This window comes from Sarcophilus harrisii, chromosome 4 (genome assembly GCF_902635505.1).
Source record: "Sarcophilus harrisii chromosome 4, mSarHar1.11, whole genome shotgun sequence".
NCBI lineage: Eukaryota > Metazoa > Chordata > Mammalia > Dasyuromorphia > Dasyuridae > Sarcophilus > Sarcophilus harrisii.
In genome coordinates, this window is record NC_045429.1 from 290,218,739 (window position 1) to 290,233,311 (window position 14,573).

The following is a 14,573-nucleotide window of genomic DNA, read 5'->3' on the forward strand; positions in this document are numbered from 1 at the left end:
AAACAGAAGGCATCAACGTGAGGTAGAGATAGAAAGAAACAAGGCCTAAGAGGAGTCCTTAACCTCCCAAGCCTATCCATAATCTGACACTCATACTTCAGTCTTAACCTGGTCTCCATTCTTATTTGATCTCAAATATAAATAGCCATTTCAAACCTATCTCAAATAGCTTTCTTGCCCTGCTTTCCATTGCCTTCTTCCCTGATGGCGATATACATTGTTAGAGTCTCTACAGGCTCCTTTCTTGGAGTCGTGTCCTGGGACAACATCTCAATCAGTTTGCTGGGGACAGAAGGGGAAAGTCTTCCCCTGAAGCTGGGCAACTTTGGGAAAGATTTCAACCAAGGGGTGGTAAGTAAAAAAAAGTCTGATTCTGATCTTATACCTAACTCTTTATCCTTAGTACAGCTCTGTCTTGCTCCCAGTCCCCTATCATTCCCTCTACCCCAAACAAATCCTTATGTCCTTTGCCACCAGGAGGAGGATTTTGAAGTGAAGATTCTCCAGGATGTGGGTTCTGAATTGCTGCTGCAAATTCACAATGCATATCCTGAGCAGCCCAAATCCTCCTCTTTGAATCCTGATGCCTGGTTCTGCCAAGAGCTTCAGCTCATTTCCCCTAAAAACCCTCCTCTCCATTTCCCCTGTTACCAGTGGCTGGAAGGCACAGAGAGCCTGGTGCTTCGGGAGGGAGCAGGTGAGAATACCTTCCCCACAATGAGACTGGGAACTCAGACATCTGCTCTGTGTGCCTAATGTTTAGGAGGGAGACAGAGAAACAGACTTGTAGCACAGACACCTAGCCCATTGACAGATAAACAGAAAACAAAACTGTTGAAGAACCAGAAAAGGGATGCTCAGGAAAGGAAAGAACAATTAGTTGAGCATCTCTGGGGTTGGGAATAAGTTTTGGTCAGATAGTGGTACTGAGGCTTCTTCAATGTATTCTGTATTTTAAAAGGAAAACAAGTGTCTTTTCAATTCTGACATTCTCTGATTTCTGATTCAGGGTGAGGTTTTGAGTCAAGATTAACTTTCAGTCAAGATCATTATGGGACTGAGATTATTTAGTGTTAGTGCAGGGGTCCTCAAACTTTTTAAATAGGGGGCCAGTTCACTGTTGCTCAGACTGTTGGAAGCCCAGACTATAGTAAAAACAAAAACTTTGTTTTGTGGGCCTTTAAATAAAGAAACTTCATAGCCCTGGGTGACGGGGATAATTGTCCTTAGCTGCCACATCTGGCCCGAGGGCTGTAGTTTGAGAACCCCTGGTAGAGTATTAAATTAATGTAAGGTTTGGGATCAAAGTTGGGTATGATGTTAGGGTCAAATTTAGCAATGGAAAGGAGATTTCCTTTCTCCTCTTGCTGACCATTTTTCTCCTTTCTCCCTTAGCCAAAGTGATCTGGGCTGAATCTTCCCCAATCCTCCTGGAGCAGCGCCGTTTGGAGCTCAAACAAAGACAACAGAAATACAGGTGAGAATTGAGAATCTGGAGATATTGTGCATAAACACTACATGAGCTGCTTACCTAGCTGACCCCAGTGGATTTAGAGCCCTTCTGAATCCAATAGCTGGGTAAAGTCACAAATTTCTATGCTCAGACTTCTCTGTTTCACTAATGGGCACATACGGAGCTCCAGAATTTGGGGACAAGAATCCTATTTGTGATCAATCCAAGTGGACAAAGAGACTCAGTATTACCTGAGAGGGATACATGTTGGCTGTATGACTCAGGACCAGTTGTTTAACTTCTTTTGCCTCAGGCAACTCTGTAAGACTACAAATCATAAGTGCTAATTTGCTTTATTATGAGTAGTTATGTCTTCAGGGATTCCTTTTATTAATGAAAACACAGGCTGAGTCCAAAAGCAAACAGAACAAGAACTCCGCTATGGGAGAGTTGTCTGGGTTTCCTGTATGTGTCTATGTGGGCAGGCCCATAGGTACTCTGGGGGCCTCAATAGGGGGCTATGAACCTGCATTTAACCTTTCAGGATTCTCCCTCTCCTACCTTTTTTTTTCCTTTTCCATTTGCCTTTACTCAGGTCCTTTAATTTTTACTTTCTCTCTCCCCCACCTCTCCCTATTTATTCTCTCTTTATCACTTCATCTTACCTCTTTGTCATTTAACCAGAGATGGAAAGTGGAGGGGATGAATGAAGGGTGACCACAGCTGGCAAAATGGCCCAGGGTGTATAGCTGGATGGAATAAGAACAATGTTCTTATTTAGGGTGAGTTAAGTATAAGGAATGAGGTGACTTAACACTTAGGAATCAAGACAGGACATTCCTGAAACAGAAGGGAACTATGGAAGAGCTGGAATAAGACAGGAATAAGCCTTTATTAAATTATGTGCCAGGCATTGTGCTAAGTGCTTTACAAATATTATCTAATTTGAGCCTCACTTGCTCAAGATCACATAATGAATAAGTTTCTGAGGCTGAATTTGAACTCGGTTTTCCTGATTTCATTGTGCCACCTAGCTGCCTCTAAGAGTCAGAAAAAGAAAGGGACAGATGGAAATAATTGAGAGATGTCATCGAGGAAAAAAAATCAACAATACATGGCAACTGTTTGAATATGAGAAATGAGGGAGAAGGAAGAATCAAGAATGACTACCTAACCTTTAGAATTGAAATGATTGAAGGGGTGGTGCATGCTGTCAGCAAAGTTTGGAGATAAAATGGGCTTTAGAGAAAAAAATGAAATCCTTTTTGAATATGTGGCATTTGAGATGTCTTTGCAATATTTAAGATGTCTGGTAGGAAGTTAGTAATACAAGATCAGAATCAGGAGGAATTCAGGAAAAAAGATTAGGGATGCATGTATAGATTTGTAGGTTATCTGCACAGTGATGATAATTGAACTTGGTGAAGATGATGTAAACATAGAGAGAAAGTAGAGAGGGAAGAGAAGAGGTCCTTTAAACCTTTGGAGGAAGGGCAGCTAGGTGGCACAGTGGATAGAGCACCAGCCCTGAAATCAGGAGGACCTGAGTTCAAATTTGACCTCAGACACTTAACACTTCCTTAGCTGTGTGACCCTGGGCAGGTCACTTAACCCCAATTGCCTCAGCAAAAAATAAACAAACAAAAAAAAAAAACTTTGGAGGACATCTACAATAAAGGGATCAGACATAGAGTGGAGAGACTGAGAATGAGTAGTCAGATAGTAATTTACTCAAAGCAAGAAAAGTGTCAAAGAAGTCAAGAAAAAGAGATTATAAATATAGCTTCAGAAAAGGTATAGATGAACAAGGCCTGACAAAAACACATTGTGGTTAGCAATTAAAAGAACACTGGTAACTTTGGAGTAGTTTCACTAACATAGAATTTAAAAGTTTTGAGAAATGAGTGGGAATTAAGGAAACTGAGGCAATTGGTATAGTATACTCCTAGAATATATCTAGGAGTTGGGCTGTAAAGAGGAAAGAGATCTAGGATGATAGATTGAAAGAATGGCAAGTTCAAGAAAATGTGATTTTTTTTTAAAATTTAATAGCCTTTTATTTACAGGATATATGCATGGGTAACTTTACAGCATTAACAATTGCCAAACCTCTTGTTCCAATTTTTCACCTCTTACCCCCCCCACCCCCTCCCCTAGATGGCAGGATGACCAGTAGATGTTAAATATATTAAAATATAAATTTAGATACACAATAAGTATACATGACCAAAACGTTATTTTGCTGTACAAAAAGAATCAGACTCTGAAATATTGTACAATTAGCTTGTGAAGGAAATCAAAAATGCAGGTGTGCATAAATATAGGGATTGGGAATTCAATGTAATGGTTTTTAGTCATCTCCCAGAGTTCTTTTTCTGGGCATAGCTAGTTCAGTTCATTACTGCTCCATGATTTTTTTTTTTAAGGATAAGAGAAATTTTGGCATGTTTTTAGGTAAGACAGAATCATCAGGAATGAAGAAGGTAGATGGTGGGAAATTAGGTTGGCATTTAGCAAGGCAAGGCTGAAAGTAGAATAAGGGAGTAAGAGATAACAGGATAGCTAATAATCTATGTTGCAACCAGAGGATCCTTTTTATGTACCACAAAGTTATGACTATGAAGAGGAAGGAGGAACAGAGAACAGGGGTAATAGATTGGGAAAACAGAAAAGAGTAAGGGGGCCTTATATTTTTGGCAAAGGCAAAGAATATATTTAGGAGAAGTGAAGGAGAAGGAGAGCTGAAAGGATAGGACATTAAACTCAAAAGAATTTCAGGGGCAGCTAGATGGTGTAGTGGATAGAAAATACCAGCTCTGAAGTCAGGAGGACCTGAGTTCAAGTTCAGATCAAGTCTCTTGTCTCTGTCTCAGACACTTAACACTTTCTAGCTAGTATGACCTAGCAAGTCACTTACTTAAAAAATTGGGGGTTATAGGATTAAAAGTGTGATCAGTCCTATGTGTGCAGAAGTTAATGATGATAAAATGGAAGATCAGGGTATTTAAAGAATATCAAAATGTTTGTTAAAGTTCCCAAGCTTGAAGAGAAGAAGGTTGTGAGCCAGGTACTGAATACCTTTGAGAAAGAAAGGAGTAGGTAGGTTCTGGAGATTTATATATGCCTGTTAGAATACACTTTATGCTATAAGTGTATAACATAAACATCAAAGGAGAGGATGCTGAATGACAGTCTGGAAGTGAAGTTTACCTCCTCTTCTTGTCAAAATGGTTGAGGATGAGAGGAGCACCATAAATATAAGGAATCCCACATACATAAAATATACATAAGAAACACCATATACATAAGAAATTCAGTACCTTCTGGGCAGATCCTTGTTTCTGATTACCCAAAATGACAGAAAGAATATGAAGTGAAAACATCTAGGTTAAAGGAAAGTTAATAATAGAGCATGGGTTCCAAAGGACGCAATGGAATAAGAAGGCTGAAGACTGTGAGAGGGCAAAGCTAAGGTGAATTGAGATGAGAGTATAGGGAGAAAGAATATGATCATGCATATTATTATTGTTCTGTCATATCCAACTTTTTGTGACTCTGTGGCCCATGGTATGCCAGTACCCTCTGTGGGGTTTTCTTGGCAAAGATACTAGATTGGTTTGCCATTTCCTTCTCCAGGCACATGAGACCATATTGACCTCAAATATTCATGAATCTAGGCCCAGTGCTCTATCTACTGAACCACCTAGCTCATGCATCAATCATACATATTGTACTTGCCTAATCTCAAAAAGAGTACATTTTTAGCAAAGTATTATAAAGGAACGTCAGACCCTGTTCCTAACTTTAGTTCTGAGAAATATCGTCACCATATTTCCAGCCTATCATATGATAAATTGCTAAGCCCCTTGAATGAGTTTGTGAACTGGTTCATCATCCTATAATTTTTTTTAATGGGTCATCCTCAGGACAAAAATAGGAACTTCACAATTTGCTTAAAGGGGTATAACATGAACTCCTGGCCAACCTAGCCTTGTCCCCTCTGTTTTTGGCATCACAGATTAAAAATACCCATCAGGTAAGAGTGAGATGCTCTTTTTTTGGTACCAAATACACACCCTCTTATTTTTTCCTTGTCACACCGCCATCTCCATGTCTGTTACAAATATGGGGCCTGGAATGGACCAGTAATTTTCTTTCCCATCTTTATCTTCTCTGTTGCCAGATGGAGTGAGTATTTCCCAGGGTTGCCTCACTGTCTGGATGCCAAAAATCTGAAGGAGCTGGACCCAAATCTTCGATCCCTCACTAGCAAGAATGTGGTCCTCAAACCTCACACCATGCCCCCGTGAGACTGCTTCCCCATCCTCATTCCCATTCCCATGACCCATTCAGCTTTCCTCTCCTTCAGCTGGTCGTCTTTCTTTCTGCAGCCAAATGGGACTGAAAATGAAGGGGATGCTGGACCGCAAAGGCCCCTGGGAGAGTATGGATGAAATCAGTGAAATCTTTGCATTCTTGAAGTCAGAAGTTTCAGGTCTGTTACCCTAAGTATGAGGGGAGTAGGGAATATCAATTAGGGTCAAAGTCTCAGCCCCATAAGTCTGAGCAATAATAGCTGTGGTTCCAACAATTATGGTCAGCCTACAAATGTTCCATTTTACATCCAAAAGGAAATCATTTTCTGTATTCAGTGGCTTACTTCCTATCCTGCATGCTTCTTATCCTTAAGTATAAACTTACTTCCAAATGTGACCAAGAGCACTTCCTGTCTGCCTTTAATTACTTCTGTCCAACATAAACTCACATCCTGTTGCCCATGTTCTATCCCCATCTCTGGGCTAGTTTCCTGCCCTGTGTATGATCATTTCCTGTCTTATACAAGCTTGTTTCATTATGTAACCAAAGTTACATATTGATTTCTTGTTCAATATGAACTCACTTCATATGTAAGGTTCTCTCCAGCCCCATTCTTGTGCTATGTGTATGACACACCTGTCCTGTACAAATCTCCTTAACTTTATAAGGTGTAATCCCATATGGGATCATGTAACTGAATGTGGGAATCACAAAAAAATTGGCAGCAGAAAAAGGTCTCTGAATCCAAAAACCAAAAATCAATTAAAAATCAAATGCATAAGGAATCTGAAGTGTTTCTGGCTGTGCTTAACCATGTTGTGTTACATAACTTCATTACAATCTTGGTTCTGAATATACAACATCCACATACAAGAGCAATGCCTGAAACACCTCTACTCAGATTCGAGACAAGGTAGCATAAAAATTTGGGGGGCAAAAAGGGATCACAAGAGGAAGAAGCCCTGCTATATATGATTACATATGCAAGATTTTTTTCTCTTTTTTTTGCTGAAGACAATTGGGGAGGTTAAGTGACTTGCCCAGGGGCACACAGGAAGTGTAAGTGTCTGAGGTCACATTTGAACTCAGGTAGTCCTTCTGACTTCAGGGCTGGTGCTCTATCCACCACACTACCTAGTTACCCCTCATGTAAGATTTTTTAATATGACCAAGAGCATTTTCAGTTGTCCTTGACTTGTTTCTGGTCCAACATAAATTCCAAGTTCCCCACTCTGGCTTAGTTTCCTCCTTCAGTTGTGTTCTGAGGGGTACAGAAAGATAATTTTGTTCCTTCTTTCTAAATCCCTTCCTCACTGCCCTTCATCTCACATAAGCCTGTTGATTGAAAGGTTCCTGGCAAAAATTTTGTAATGCAAATTAGTGTAACCCAAATGCTCAAAAAAGATAGTGTTGCATCAGGACTGAGCAAGGATAGATTGGTATAGTCTGAGGGCATAAGGAAGGATCCATAGCATTGGTAAACCTCCAAGAGACAGATATTAGGGATTAGAGATGGGGGTGGAGGGCAGGGCAGGGCAGGACTTTATTCCAGACACATAAGATTTGGGTGAGCACTGGACCAAAAAAATGGGGTTAATAGAATAGTTGAATATTCCAGTTTGGCTGATATGCAAAGGATAGTAATTTGAAATAAAAATGGAAAAGTATATTGGAACTAGATTAGGTAGTGCCTTACATGCTAAGCTTTCAGGAATCTGGACTTTATTCAATAGGTAATCAGGAGCCCTAGAAGGATTTGGAGTAGGAGGAATAATGTGATCACACACATATTAGGAAGATTATTTCTGTAGAATATCTGTTGGGAAGGGAAGAGTCAAAAGTCAAAGAGTAATTAAGAGGCATACCAATTTTTACAATAGCCTAGAAAGGGGATAATGAAAACTCAAGAGGTTGGTATATATAACTAGGGAGAACAGATGGATGAAATGTTGTAGAGGTAACAATTATAGAATTGACAACTTATTAGAAGGGAAAAGGAAGATAACTTGGAGGTTTCAAGCCTAGGTGACTCAGAGAATAGTGGTGCATTCACAAAGCCAAAGTAGTTAGGAGGAAGAGCAGATTTGGGGATACAATAATAGGTACAGTTTTGTAATAGGATGATAAAATGTCACATTTGGAAGGGATTTATTACTAGAGGAAACAAGGACTAGAGAAGTTACATGATATATCCAATGACAGAATCACATATTGAATTTGATGTGACACTAAAGTTACCCAACAAGAGATGCCTAGCCTGAAGACTGGAGTTCAAGAGAAATAAAAAAACCCAAGTTCATGAGTTGTTTATGGAAGAGTAATATCAAATCATTGAAGTTTATGAGATAAGGGATACTGTGTAGATGGATAACGTGTAGATAATGTACAATATGGGTATCAAATTTATTTCACTCTCCACAAAAAACATGCATAAGATATAAAGATGCTCATTGACCAAACACAGAAAGACAAAGCACTCAACTAACTAATCCATTAATTGGAAGAAATTGGTATGTGTAGTCCAGAAAAGAGAAGACTTAGGAAGGGGATCTCATATCTGTCTTCAGAAATTTGAATGATTATTCTGCAAGATCAAGATCAGATTCTGAATTAGAAGCAGAATTGCAGAGAAGCAAATTTAGGCACTGAAAAAGAGAAATCCTATGCTCAGATGAATGTCAGAGCTAGGAGGATAGTTGGATATCCAGAGTCCCACTTCTCTTCTCACCTCTTTCCTCTCCCCACTTTTGCCAGAAACTCTCTCCTTTTTAATTCTCCAATAAAGCCACTTCCTTTCCCATAATGACTAAATTTGAATTCTCTTCAATTTTCCCCTACTTTCTTATCTCCCTTCTTCCTCATCCTAATTTAACCTGCTACTCAAGGACTAAGTTTGCCTCAGAAGCCATGACTTTAGTTACAATCAGGAAACATTTATTTTAAGAGTTATTGTGGTATGTAACATAGTTACCCGCTGAGTTAGGTACTGGAGATTCGAAGACAAAAATGAAATAGTCCATGCCTTTCAAGAAGCTTATATTCTTTTAGGATTTAGGATAGCTAGGAATGCTTGGATCCCAGATAGGGATTGGGATGTTTAGAATAGAGTCAGAAAAACTCAAATCCTTAATTTTTTTCCCAGGGAAATAAACACCCTACTAAGCTAACAAACCACTTGTGGGAGAAGAAAATTTGTCTTCTTGTCCAACATTAGGAAGCCTCTGGAGCTTGGGTTCCTAGGAAGGCTGGGTAGTAATTTTGATGTCATTTATCTCTCAGAGTATGTAGCTGAACATTGGCAAGATGATGAGTTTTTTGCCTCCCAGTTCCTGAATGGCCTGAACCCTGTCTTGATTCAATGCTGCCACAGCCTCCCAGACAACTTCCCTGTCACCAATAACATGGTAGCCCCCTTGCTGGGACCAGGTACCAGCCTTCAGGAGGAACTAGAGGTGAGACACTCAGTCATCTAGATCCTCAGACCCCATACTATTGGTTCTTACCTCTTCCTCCAGCTGTGGCTCTCAAAGAACATGGGCAACATCTGGGGAAGGGGGTGGGGAGAAGGAGGGGAAAAGTTGGAACAGAAGGTTTTGCAAGGGTCAATACTGAAAAACTACCCATGCATATGTGTTGTAAATAAAAAGCTACAAAAAAAAAAGAACATGGGCATCCAGTCCTCAGTTAAATTTGTCACTTCCTATAAAGAACATCTCACTCTTACCTGATGGGTATTTTTAATCTGTGATGCCAAAAACAGAGGGGACAGGGCTAGGTTGGCCAGGAGTTCATGTTATACCCCTTAAGCAAATTGTGAAGTTCCTATTTTTGCCCTGAGGATGACCCATTAAAAAAAATTATAGGATGATGAACCAGTTCACAAACTCATTCAAGGGGCTTAGCAAATTATCATCAATTTTGAGCTGGAGAAAGTTTTCCAGATGTCCAGAGCTGGCCTAACAAATGATTTGTTTGAGCAATGAGGTAGAAAGCTGATTTGGAGATCCTTTGAGAGGCAGCATACATGGTAAAAAGAGGCTGAGCCTTAGAGTTAAGAAGTTTAGGGTTCAAATTCTCTTCTTCATAGATAACAGTCTAGGCACTTGCACCTTAGCGCTCTCAGATAATTCTCTAGGATAAATTATAAACTGTGAATCTACATCTATGGTGGGATCTCCAAATATGAGAGTCATAACTCTAGCTCTCCAGAAATCACTAGTGACATATCCTGGAGTGGCTGGTCCTCTAAAACTCCAGCATTGGCCATTGGCTGGTTAATTTGTCCTGACTCAATTAGAGATACATGACTTCAGGCAAGTCCTATCCCATTCTGAACCTATTTCCTCCTTCATAAAATAAGTCATCCCAAAAGTCCTTTCTAGCTCTGCCACTCTGTGATATAAATTAATGACTAAAAAGACTTTAAAAATAGTAATAATAATAATTGTGGTTGTTCAGTTTTGTTTGACTCTTTGTAACCCCATGGACCAGGGAATTTTTTTTTAGCAAAGATACTGAAGTACTTTGCTATTTAGGTGACTTGCCCAGGGTTACACAGCTATTAAGTGTCTGAGGCTGGATTTAAAGTCAGATGTTCTCAACTCCAGATCTAGTACTCTATCCAGTAAATCATCTAGCTGTCCCATAATAATATCAAACATTTATATGGCACTTACTGTGTGCCAGGCCAGTGCACTTTACAATGATTATCTCATTGATTATTTACTATCTTTTAACTCTGGAAAGTAGGTGCTATTATCCCCATTTTACAGATAAGGAAACTGAAGCAAATGGGTTAAGTGACTAACTTAACCCATTTTTTCCTGACTCCACATCCACTGCATTTCTTTGTTCCAACTTATACTTATCCCTTCCTTCTGAGTCTCCTGGAATTAGACTTCCAACAGTTAGAAGCTCTATTCTTGGCCCTTTTCTTCCTTTTAGAAGGGTTCTCTGTACCTGGTGGATCATAGCCTCCTCTCAGGTCTCTCCCCTGGACTGATTGATGGGAGACCCCAATATGTGGCTGCCCCAATGACTCTGTTACACCAGAAGCCAGATGGTGGGCCACTCCTGCCCATTGCCATCCAGGTGAGAGGGGTCATGGGGGAAAGAAGATGTGTCATGGGATGGGGTGAAAAAAGATGATGTATCTAAATGTATTGTATAAATATGTCATGTTGGTATCTACCACTGAAATCCCTTAGGAGCATAGATTTGACCTTGAAATCTCAAAAACTATCCTTACATTAGTTATAGGCTTGAATAGGCTTAGTAGAAGCACCATCAGGCAACAATTTGGGGGAGGGAAGTGCGCAATAACTCTTAAAAAAAACACTTTACTAGGGTACTGATAGGTTGCAGTCTGCATTATAATGGGAATAGATATTTTGAAAGATTAAAGTTCTTTTACTTTCTTTTAGAATTCTTTGTTGCAAGGAATGACTTTCCTGGGGAAAATATTGGGAGAGATATATTTGGAAGTGAATGTAATATTGAAAAGTTATTTTTAAAATGCTTTTAAAATGAAGAAGATGGTAATGACAATTTTTTTTTGTATTTTGAAGAATACTGAACTGGAAACCAGAAGGTTCTGAATCCTATTCCTAACTTTGCTACTAATCATTTCTTTCTTGCCTTCCCTCCCTGCCCCCATCCTCTGTTCTATGATGGGGCTGGATTAAAGAGTCCTTGAGTTTCCTCCCAGTTCTGAATATCATATAGATTTATGACTCAAAAAAAAAGTGTCTTTGTTGAGCTACTGTGATGATCAAAGGCTCAGAAAACATCTATTCCATCTGTCTTTGTCTCTCTGGCATCCCTTTGTTCTTTAGCTCAACCAGACTCCAGGCCCCAACAACCCCATCTTCTTGCCAAGTGATTCAGAGGAAGACTGGCTTCTCGCCAAGACCTGGGTCCGAAATTCAGAGTTCCTTGTCCATGAGATGGTCACTCACCTGCTCTGCACTCACTTCATTTCTGAGGTTTTTGCCATAGCCACCATGCGTCAGCTGCCCATGTGTCATCCAGTCTTCAAGGTAAGGATTCCAGTCAATCCTTCTACATTCCCTCCAAGCCCCAACCATCTGACCCCTTCCAAAAAATAATAGAACCTTTATGAAGGTTCAAAGGATTACATATTTAGAACTAGAAGGAAACCCTAAAATCATCTAGTCAAAACCCCCCATTTTACAGATGAGGAAACTGAGTCCCAGAAAGGTTAAATGATTAGTCCAAGATCACTTAGATAAAAAATGGCTAAACCAAGATGTGAACCCTAGTGTTCTGACTCCAAATCTAAAACCCCTTCTATTATATCACATGACTGAGATGTGGGATAGAAAGGCACCCTCACCGTCTGTCACTTTTCCTTCCCACAGCTGCTCATCCCTCATTTCCACTTTACATTTCACATCAATACTATAGGACGCACGGATCTCTTTAAACCTGGGGGCCTCATTGACAAGGTCAGAGAAAGGGGAATGGTAGGGATGGAGTGGGGAATGTTGGGGGAAGGAGTGGGTCTTTGGAATCTGAGCCTGGCTGTGGGAACAATGAAGAGGATGGGGACATCAGAAGGGAGGACAAATCAGAGAACTAAGAATCCCTAAAGGTGACTGGAGATCTAAGATAGAAAATGGAATGGGATGGGGGAAGCTGGGTCAGGATTCAAGGATAAAAGAGAATCTAAGTATTAAGGAAAAGGGAAATGAAGAAATGGCTAAGAGTTGGAGGCCTTCTTGGAGAGAAAATTCGAGGCTATCTGAATCTGGAGATTAGGAAACTGAGGACATTGTCAACTGGAATACAGAAGAATGCTAATAGATCTAGGGACTAGAAGAATAATATTTTTTACCTCTTTCTTTAGAGAACTGAGTATAAATCTTTCTAATAGCACCGATCAACAGAACTATAACTAGGATGTTATTACCCAGGGCAAGAAGCAGGGAAGGCACACTCAGATGTTCAGGCCTGAGATGGGGTGAAGTAGGGAGAAAAGAGAGAATTAGTTCCTAGGACACAAAGGGATGGAAGGAGTGCATCCTTGTAATTCATCTGGTAGTTTATAATCTAATTCAGTACAATATGCAGTTGTTAAGTGTTTTCCTAGGAAGTGGGGACTATTGTTATTATTTTATCTGGACTTATGATTTGCCAGAATCCCTTAGCCAGTATGTGTCACACTCAGATACTGAAATCAAATTTCCTGTCTCCATAGCAAGCTCTCTGGTTACTTCTCCATGACACTGATGAGGACAGATAAAAAAAATAAAATAAAAAAAGACTCTGCCCTTAAGGAGCTTACATTCTATTTGGTGGTTACATTCATGCAGATATTTATATAAGTAATCATTTGAGGAAGTAGAGACTAATGATTAATATGGTGATGAAAGAATTTTTTAAGAGAGTGGCATATGAACTGAAATTTGATATAAATAGATTTGTCTGGTAAATTTTAACAACTGACTCTCCAAAAAAAAAAAAATCTACACATTTTAAAGTTTAATTTGTATTATTAGCATTTCTCCATTACATTCGTAAGTCTAGATAATCAACAAAACAATAAATCAGGTCCTGATTTGTAGCATTTGCTGATTTCCAAGATGCATAATAAGTTTAACGAAAATTTAACAATCAACTCTGGTGTCTGGAAGTTTAATGAGAATGATGTGGAATATGTGATGAGGACTTGAAACAGGGTGGTGGTTGCATGAGGGTAGAGGAGAAAGACCTGAGGGATATTAAGATTATACAAGATTTTGGAACTGATTGAATAGATGAAGGGGGAGGGCAAGGAAGATGGAACTTTGGTGATTAGAAGGAAGGAACTTGTCTTCTATAGAGGAGTTCTGGAGAAGGGTTGGGTTTGGGCAGAGGGGGAAGATATATCCAGGAAAAGAGACTGAAAAGAAGTGATTAGACAAGAAGGAAGAGTAGGCAAGAGGATAGTCAACAGTGTCATAGGTTGCAAAGAGGCTGAGAAAATGCCAACAGATTTTGCTACTCCAAAACCCATATCATCTTAGAGAAAAGAGTTCGGCTGAAATGATATAAGAAGCTAAGTTCAAATATAGAGTAAGAGGAAAGGAAACAAGCAAAGAGCATAAGTGACTTTTTCTAGGAATTTGTAAAGGAGGGAGAGAAGCTTGCAGTTTGGACAGTCCAAACGTCCTGTCATTGCATCCTGATTCTAGCTCCCCTGATTATTTTCTGCCCCACTCAAAGCAAAACTCAGTAAATCACTGCTCGTTACACACTTTCTGCAATCATGGCCCTCTCCTTGAAAGCAGCAACAGGAACATAATCTCCTGTCGTGGGAGAAGGAGACATATGGCCAGGACCTCTCAAGGTGGCATTCCTACTGAAATAAAGACCTCTCTGCTTCCAATGGGGGTTGGGGAGAAAGGGAGGGGAGTCCTCCACCAGTCTATTGTTTCTCCCAGGCTGCCATCTGCTGGAGTCTGGGTTGAACTATTATCCAAAAGTTCCCAAGTTATAACTGCCATTGGAGTAATTTGTCAGTTCTGTATCTAATCTTTTAAGATTTAGACCCTCTTCCACTAACATGTAATGGATACAAAGAATAGAGAAGATCTTAGGAGATAAAATGGACAATTTCAATTACATAAAATTGAAGAGGTTTTGCTCATACAAAATCAATGAAGTTAAAATTAGAAGGAAACAGTTGACAAAGGGAGAAAAAAAATCTTTGCAAGTTTCTCTGATAAAGATTGAAAATACAAGGAAATAATTCTTCCTGTGCAACAAAGAACTGTTCACTTCTGCACACCTTGTATTGTAT

General features: G+C 39.6%; 1 protein-coding gene across 1 annotated transcript in view; it reads left to right on the forward strand.

Annotated features, from left to right (window-relative positions):
• Nucleotides 1–14,573, forward strand: part of ALOX15B (arachidonate 15-lipoxygenase type B) — a 17,631-nt gene continuing 3,058 nt past the window's right edge. Inside the window, exons 1-8 of the mRNA XM_031968635.1 lie at nucleotides 1–351; nucleotides 478–697; nucleotides 1,396–1,477; nucleotides 5,637–5,733; nucleotides 5,807–5,948; nucleotides 9,050–9,222; nucleotides 10,715–10,861; nucleotides 11,605–11,808. Of these exons, the coding sequence (XP_031824495.1) occupies nucleotides 205–351; nucleotides 478–697; nucleotides 1,396–1,477; nucleotides 5,637–5,733; nucleotides 5,807–5,948; nucleotides 9,050–9,222; nucleotides 10,715–10,861; nucleotides 11,605–11,808 (1,212 nt within the window). The 5' untranslated portion in view covers nucleotides 1–204. The remainder of the gene's footprint in view (nucleotides 352–477; nucleotides 698–1,395; nucleotides 1,478–5,636; nucleotides 5,734–5,806; nucleotides 5,949–9,049; nucleotides 9,223–10,714; nucleotides 10,862–11,604; nucleotides 11,809–14,573) is intronic.